General features: G+C 44.6%; 1 protein-coding gene across 1 annotated transcript in view; it reads right to left on the minus strand.

The window, feature by feature from the left end:
• The window catches only part of met (MET proto-oncogene, receptor tyrosine kinase), a 48,630-nt gene that overhangs the window by 17,894 nt on the left and 22,108 nt on the right, over positions 1–8,628 (minus strand). The window contains exons 4-10 of the mRNA XM_008311183.3: positions 6,914–7,042; positions 6,664–6,837; positions 6,243–6,400; positions 5,625–5,739; positions 5,253–5,389; positions 4,822–4,986; positions 4,019–4,118 (exon numbers count right to left, since the gene is read on the minus strand). Of these exons, the coding sequence (XP_008309405.1) occupies positions 4,019–4,118; positions 4,822–4,986; positions 5,253–5,389; positions 5,625–5,739; positions 6,243–6,400; positions 6,664–6,837; positions 6,914–7,042 (978 nt within the window). The remainder of the gene's footprint in view (positions 1–4,018; positions 4,119–4,821; positions 4,987–5,252; positions 5,390–5,624; positions 5,740–6,242; positions 6,401–6,663; positions 6,838–6,913; positions 7,043–8,628) is intronic.

An 8,628-nucleotide genomic window follows, 5' to 3' on the forward strand; every position in this document is an offset into this window, starting at 1 on the left:
GATGGTTGAGGGCGGGGGGGGGGGGGCGAGGGGGGGGGGTCGGGGGGGGCTGATCTGTGAAGGGAGGCGACAGGTGTCTGTCTGCTGTAGAACCCGTCCACATGTGGAGGGACCTCTCCTGTTGGTTCTGTCCCCTGATGAGTGCCGCCACCCTACGTTTGATCTGCGACTGTTCAACTGATCATAAAAAAAAAAAGGACAAATATCCTCTTTGATGTTTGTGGGAAAGCTGAGATTGGCTGAGACCAGGCTTTAGAGGAGATCTGTCTGTCTGTGTGTGTGTGTGTGTGTGTGTCTGTGTGTGTGTGTGTGTTTTCACGTCTGGCTCAAACTGAGAGCCTTCAACTTCAGGCTGCTGACTTTTCTGCAGGGTTTCTGCTCCGTCTCTCCAGGACGCCGTGATGTGAAAATTCTTTTTGACTAAAGAAACTGTTTTTCCGACTGAAATGAACATTATTGAACCTGACGTCACCAAAAAAAAACAAAAAAAAAAGACGCAGCTCAGAGGCTTCTTTATCCACAATAAAACGTTCTGGCGGCGTGAAGCTCCAGGATGTGACAAACCTCGGCCTCTGTTTGGACGAGTGAAGACAATAAGACACTTATGTTGTCCCTTAACTCACCCCGTTTACTGGAAAGAATTGACCAGGCGACAGCTGGGCCTACGGGCCGCGACCCCTCCTAAATCATTAGCCTTATACAACACGGTGGTGGAGCGGAGACGACCTCTGTCAGCTCTCTCTGAACGGTTATTCCAGTTTAGAGGGAATAATAACAACAATCAGGACAGAGTCCGACTGTAAAGGAGTCTGAATGTGAAGAAATCCAGTCCGACCGCGAAAGGATGTTCACAAACTCAGGAACTCAGAAATAATTCTGTTCTTTTAAAACCATTTCTCACTGGAATAATAATAACAACAATAATAATAATAGTGATAATAATAATAATGATAATAATGATAATAATAATAATAATAACAACAATAATAATAATAGTGATAATAATAATAATGATAATAATAATAATAATAACAACAATAATAATAATAGTGATAATAATAATAATGATAATAATGATAATAATAATAATAATAACAACAATAATAATAATAGTGATAATAATAATAATGATAATAATAATAATAATAACAACAATAATAATAATAGTGATAATAATAATAATGATAATAATAATAATAATAATAATGATAATAATAATAATAATAACAACAATAATAATAATAGTGATAATAATAATAATGATAATAATAATAATAATAACAACAATAATAATAATAGTGATAATAATAATAATGATAATAATGATAATAATAATAATAATAATAATGATAATAATGATAATAATAATAATAATAATAAATACTGCTGCACGCTGCGACCGTTTCCTCGTTTCCTCGGTCTGCACCGTGTCACCTCGTGATCAGCTGCAGCTTTTTGAACACATCAAAGGACGAGATGACGCACGTCTGATCTGACTCTGTGTTTCATGTTTCCAGGAACTGTTGTTTTTTTTGTTCAGAGAAAGTCTTGATGCAAATTAGCTGTGACCTTTTCTTCTCTTTAAAACAATTATACAAATGAAGAACTTCAAATCAACAGAAGAGACTGAGACACGGTTCACAGCTGAGGGAAAAATAATAATTAAAGTTCTGTCAGTAAAGTGTAGTCAATGTAACTGTGTTTACTCAGAGTCCTTTAAAGTGAGTCGCACTGACCGGTGAAAACCTGCAGGGGCAGCAACAACAACAAAAGTGAGTCGCACTGACCGGTGGAAACCTGCAGGGGCAGCAACAACAACAACTGTTCTGTCGTCAGATGAAAAGACAAAAGAAAAAGATGGGGCGGGGGCAGATATTTGGACACTGGGACTCAGAGCAGGTTCAGGTTCAAACGTCGGGTTTCTCAAACTGCGGCGCTGCGTCTGGTCACGCTGCATTTGAGCAGTGAAGCCTGAGCTCCCCCGAGAGCCGTTGACCTCTGACCTCTGACACAGGTCAATGACCAGTAAAGGGGAAACTGAAAGATGAGACACTGGTGTGTGTGTGTGTGTGTGTGTGTTCCTGGTATATCATTATAGGTGGGGACAGAGGAGGTTGGTCCGTGTTGATAAACTGTGAAGGACAACATTGATGTTGTTGATGTTGAGGTTCAGGTTGGAGGAAAACAATGGATCAGTGTGAGCTGCTCAGAACGGACAAAAACCATTGTGTGTGTGTGTGTGTGAGAGAGAGTGTGTGTGTGTGTGTGTTTGCAGATGGTATTACAATCTCCTGGTTGCAACTGCATCAGCGTGTGCTTCAGGATGACAGACACCATCACTACAAAGCACAGTCTGTCCTCAGGCCACCTTCCTTAGGCAAACACACACACACACACACACACACACACACACACACACACACACACACACACACGCTGACTCTGCAGTACAAAGACTGACTTGTTGACTCGCTGCGTTAGCTCTGACTCGGTGTTTACTCTGACGTGTAAAGGTCACTTTTCCTCTGGTCAACAGTCTGTTTATAAACAAAAGCTGCGACCGTCTTCAAACTCCGACTGTCTTCAAACTCAGACCGTCTTCAAACCCCGACTGTCTTCAAACTCCGACCGTCTTCAAACTCCGACCGTCTTCAAACTCCGACTGAATCTAAGCCCACTCCAGGTCATGGTCTGTTGGGCCACAGAGAATTATTTACTGGGCTGGATTTGGGCCACGGGCCCTGAGTTTGAAGCTGTCACTGATCTTTCCTTTGGTTTTTTTGCTGCGATGTGCAGGAAGCCCTGACTGTGGGCATCTCGCTGTATGTTTTAAGGAGATCATGTGACCTCCTCACACGGTGAGTTTCGTGCACTTTGTCGGATAAATAAAGTCGCTGCGCGTCTCCTTTTTCAAAGGACGTGGTGTAGTTTATCATTTCAGCGACTGAAGAAATTCAAGCTGTGAAGCTGTGATCCTGGTTCACAGTGAGAGCAGATCACAGGGTCAGCACGCTGACACACACACACACACACACACACACACACACACACCACGGCTACAGTTACTGTGGTCAATATTATTACTGCAGTCAGACGTCCCACTTCTCTGTCTCCGTTATGAAAACATCGGAGGGACCGACCGACCGACCGACCGAACGACCGACCGACCGACCAGCAGAGGGATAAAAGTCGCTGTTTTATACACTGGACACCAGGGTTCCTGTACGAGTACCAGTACTGCAGTACTGGACTTGGAGTACTGTATACAGCCCCTAACTCTACATGAAATATTAGTTTATTATATTAATCATATTGATAAGCAACATAAGGTAGAACTCCATCATGACGATGCCATGTTGGTGTATGATGTTTGTATAAAACAAATTAGTCCTTGTGCAATTTCTAGGCGGACAAATTCACCGCGCCTCTGAAACCACAACAATAGCTGCAGTTGACTTGAAGTGTGACGTCGGTTGGATGTTTAAACAGGCGCTGACATGAGGCTGAAGAAGAACAGCCAGAGGCTCGACACGCAGCCCTCCACGTCACAGTGACATCAGCGCCAGGCGGCTTCGCACGGTACAGGAAGCTGGTGCAGCTGGTGGCTAATTTTAGCTGCGACTTCTTATCATGTGTTGCTATGAATGACTATGACTATGAATCAAAACGACGCTAAGCTAATGTTAATTTTTTGCCAAAATGTTTTTGTATTTTGTCTAAACTTTTTTTAAATTACAGTAGTGTTTTCCAGCTACTTTCTTTTATTTCTTTTATTTTACTATAAAATGTATGCTATTTTAGCTTGTTTGCTAATTTTACATTTATACATTAGCTTTCAGTTTCGACTAGCCATTAGCTAATATTTTGGTTAAGTCGACCCTTTTCTTTAGCTAACGCTGCTGTTTCTCAGCCGACAGTTATCGCTAATCTCTTATGCACAATTTATAATTTCAGTTTTGCACGTTGGACAATCTGTGTGTTTTCAAGTAATGGAAAAATAAGTAGTTGATGTACGCACCACATGGAAGACTTGGGCGTCCTGGCCAGTGGTGAGGACCATCTGGGGCTGGAGGCCGGACTGGAGGAAGAAGCCGTGAGCTGACACCGTGCAGCCTCCACTGTGGAGAGAGAACAGATGTTGGCATCACCAACGGACACAGAGACACAGAAGATTCCCACTGGGACAGACCTGCTGTTAGCATTAGCAGGTTAGCCTCCTGTCACCTCCTACTCATGGCCGCTCACATTTAAAGCTACAGCTACCGACTGAAACTCTCCGTCGAACCTTCTTCTGGTTTTTGATCATTTTGGCTAAATTTAAGCTATTTTCGTAGCTTAGCTGGCTAGGCTAGGTTTGATCGGGGGGGTTGGGGGGGTGCGAAAACGTAAAATAGTTATTGTTGTCGTTGCCATGTTTCAGCTAAACTGTATCTTTTCTGCCATGTTTATAACCCTAAAGTTAAACGTTGTCTAAGTCATAGCCTCCTTTTTATTCTGGTTAATACTTTTTTGACTTTTTTTTGTTGTGTGTTGTGTTGTGTTGATGTCATGTGACGACATATTGGAGGAGATTCTCCTCAGAGTGGGACAGACCTGCTGTTAGCATTAGCAGCTCTGCCTTTCAACAAACTCCCACTCGTTCTCTCCTGAGGCTCAGCTCACACATCAATCTGTCTCTTCTCATCATCTACCGTTTCAGAACCAAAACCCTGACGCTGTTGGGTCTTCTTTAGGTGAAGAAACATTTAGAACCCTGATGGGGAGCGCGGCCAACACTGAAAGACGAAGATTTGGAAACCATGTGACAGTGAGGCGTCTGACCTGACGAAGGAGCGCGAGGGCTGGATGCTGTTGATGATGGGGTCCTGGTTGTAGGTGAAGAGCCTCGGAGCCAGAACCTCCACCGAATCCACCGTCAGCTTCACCACTTGCTCAGAGGGAAACGCGTGAGGAGGCGTCTTACAGGTCAACATGGTGGAGGACAAGCTGGTGGTGAGGTCAGAGTGAAGGTCAGCGGGGGGGGCACAGGGGGGAGGGGTAAACAGGGGACACATTGTTGTCTTAGTCTGCACACTGGTGGACTTTGTCTAAAACTTAATTTATGCAATTGACTGGAGTTAGTAAAACAGACAATCCCTGAATGAGTCCTAATGGAAAGATCCGGAAACAGGACGAGGGAAAAGAATGGAGCTGAAGTCAAAGAGTAGGTCTTTGAGCTGACAGTGTTTTACACTGAACACTTTGTTATTTACCTCTGTATTTTACAGAGCGCCGTTCCAACTGTCACTTCCTGTTTGTTTCCAGTATCGAGGAACGCTCCTCGGACGGTCAGCATGGTGTTGCCGGACTTTGGTCCAAACGTTGGGAAGATTTCATGGATCACAGGTTCCTGCAGGAAAAAAAAAAAACAAAAAAAAAACATTTGGACTAATGATCAGCCTTCTGACCATCAGAGACAGATGAAATATTTCAGAGGTTTTTCTTCATAAAAATATGGATTATTTTGAACTAAATAAAAAATAAATTTGAACATTTATTTCTCCTGCATCACAGACAGAAGGAGTTTTTTTTTTTTTTTTTTTCAGCCTTTCTGACATCACGTCATCCCGCTCCACGTTTCTTACCACAAAAGTGAAGCCGTCCATCCTGGCCACCTTGTTGAGTGTGGTGACCTTCACCGTGTGACCTGATGGCGTGAAGTTCCCACTGAACACCGGGTTACACTGCAGCTCGCTCCACCTGAGTCCCACCAACAGACAATGGACAAAGAAGCCGTTATGGTCAGTAACAGCCAATCAGAGACGTCCTAATTCAATGATCATCATCCACTCTGCAGTACTTCCACACTGCAGGAACGCCCAAAGAGCGCGGCTCCGTGTGGGACGCCACTGGTTCACGACGTTGTTCTCAACGCTCTTGTTTTTCAGCAGAAACATCTTTTGAATCAACGCTCGGACGTTCGTTCGTTTCCCAGCAATCTTTCAGTTAAGGAAGTCATGTGTCGATTGTTGTGTTTCATTATAGAAGTGTGTGTGTGTGTGTGTGTGTGAGTGTGTGTGAGGGGGGGGGTGTTCCTAAAACTCATCTTCCAACAATGTCCCCATTAAGACTTCCTTAATCTGGTAAACACCGACCTCAGTCCTGCGGCCGATAATCTGCTGAGAACATTATCATGTCCTGAACATAAACAACACACACACACACACACACACAGAGAGAACGGTGTGTGTGTGTGTGTGTACCCGTTGATACTGTCGTGTCTGGGCAGTTTGCACGGAGCTCCGGCCACGTCCACCGTCACCAACGCAGCCTTGAAACTCTCCGTCTTGTCGAAGCCGAAGTTTTGACCACAGATCGTGACGACTGTCGAGCCTCGGATTGGACCAGAAGATGGAGAAAACTGAAGAGTGAGAAAAAAAATAAAAATGGACAAAAATTCAAAGCACACTTGGTGAAAAAGTTGCCGAGTTTCAAAACAAAAGTCTGTCGTTTATATTTATGGCCCTTTCCTTTTCTTTGTTCTGATATTGTTTATATCATTTTATGTTTAAATAAATATAAATTCAACCGATGACAAACACGGAGCGATTTGTTTATATCATTTTATGTTTCTCTTAAATAAATATGAATTCAACCGATGACAAACACGGAGCGACGCGGTACCTTAGTGATGACTGGAGTGCAGTACTGCTGCGTCCACACGGAGGACGGACACTGGTGGGCTCTGGTGCAGCGTCCGTCACACCACCCACACTGAGTCACCTTGGACGACAGCAGACAGGAAGTGCAGCTGGTCAGCTGATCACAGCCAGGGCCAATCAGAGGAACCTTAGTCAGCTGAAGGAGAGACGGTGGTTCAGTGGACTTGGTCGTAGCCATACCCGTTTATCGCGCTCGGTGGTTCCGTGCTCACCTTGTTTCCCGTGGCGATGAGCAGCGCCCCCTCTGAGTCGCTGGAGTCCAGCAGCGCCACGCTGGAGGAGACCGGCCGCCAGTCCAGTCGGATGTTGACGTGAGGGGAGGCAAAGCGGGAGAAAAGCACCTGCAGGAGGAGACATCGGATTCAAATCACATGTGAGGGTTGGACATCATTGTGATGTGATCAAGTCAAGATCAAAAATCACTTCATAAAAACACGATCAATTATTAAAAGGTTGAATCATGATTCGTTTTTTCTTCTTCTACTGCAGCTGCGTCACGTCTTATTCTGTTCACCTTAAACTCTCTGCATTGTAACTTTAAATGTGATTTGGTGGTAGACCCCCCACCCCCCTGCAGAACTGCCCTGTGTCCCAGTGTCATGCCCCCGCCCCCACCGTTTGAGCCTCATGATCAATGTTAGCTTTGTGAGCGTCAGTATAAAGGGTGGTTTTCCTCCAAACAACAGGCTCTTCTCTGGACCAACACAGATGTAAATCACAGCTTATTGTGTTCAGCCGGTGGAGGGAAGTGTGGCCTACAGACGTGGCCACTGTGCGATTCCCACAGTGGGCCAAGAGAAGCCGAGGAAAACACTTCCTGAGCCAGAGTGCAGTCCTGACTCTGACTCGTCTCTGACTCGTCTCTGATTCGTCCAGGAAGCTGGAACATGTTGACAGGCTCTTTCTAACGCGCTAACAATGAAACGATTTTCCAGAGCAGAGTCGATCACCTCTCACTGGCTGCTGGCTCTGGATGGATGGATGGATGCAGCAGGTGTCCGGAGGGTCGACGGTTCAAATGGACAGCCGTGGAAAATCAGGGAAAAAAGTGGGAAAGATAAAAAAGGACGCAGGGTTTTTATGGTCTTCACACCTTCCTTTGGTCAAACCTGCTTTACTGAACACCAAAACATGTCAACGGTCCACAAAACTGCAGTGACAGATTTGGCCTCTAGGGTCAACGGGTTTAACAAAATAAACGTTGTTTCCTTAACGTACGACACAGTAACTGAAGTAAACATTTAAACACGGAGACAGTTTCATTTGGTGAAGGTTTGAAAAAACAAAGGTTTCTCTGAGATCAAACTTTTCCACTTGTTAGTGACGTCTCAGACTGAAACCAACGGTTTGGAAATAAATCTGCCGTTGTTTTTAGGAAGTTTCTACAAAGGTGACAGAGAAGAGGTCAAAGGTCAGAGGGAAACTAAAAAAGCTCAGTCCAGGACAGTAAAATGAACATTTTTGCTCTTGTTCAAATTGACTTCCTGTCACCTGTTCCTGAAGAGCAACGTCGCAGCATTATTGATCGTATTGATCGTATTTCCTGCAGAACAAACGCAGGTCAAAGTCTCTTCGCTGCAGGGCTGTTTCCTGAGGACAAACTTTGTGCAAACAAACGACAATTTGTTTTAAAACTATGTTAAATATGTGATAAAAACTCCGATTCTTCAGACGTTGTTACTCGATGACACGTCGGGGTTAACTGTGCAGGACAGCTGCTCTGCTCCCTGAACCTCCTAAACCCTGCAGCGAAAACAATGAACTTCAGCCAAACACACACACACACACACACACACACACACACACACACACACACAGCGGTGGCAGAGAAACTCACAGCAACAGCTGCACGCTGCGTGTCACGGCAGCGAGAGGGAACGTGTCAGTGAAACTCGCCGTTCACCATTAACGTTCCGTTCAGCTCTTA

Source organism: Cynoglossus semilaevis, chromosome 6 (genome assembly GCF_000523025.1).
Source record: "Cynoglossus semilaevis isolate Cse_v1.0 chromosome 6, Cse_v1.0, whole genome shotgun sequence".
Taxonomy (NCBI): Eukaryota; Metazoa; Chordata; class Actinopteri; order Pleuronectiformes; family Cynoglossidae; genus Cynoglossus; species Cynoglossus semilaevis.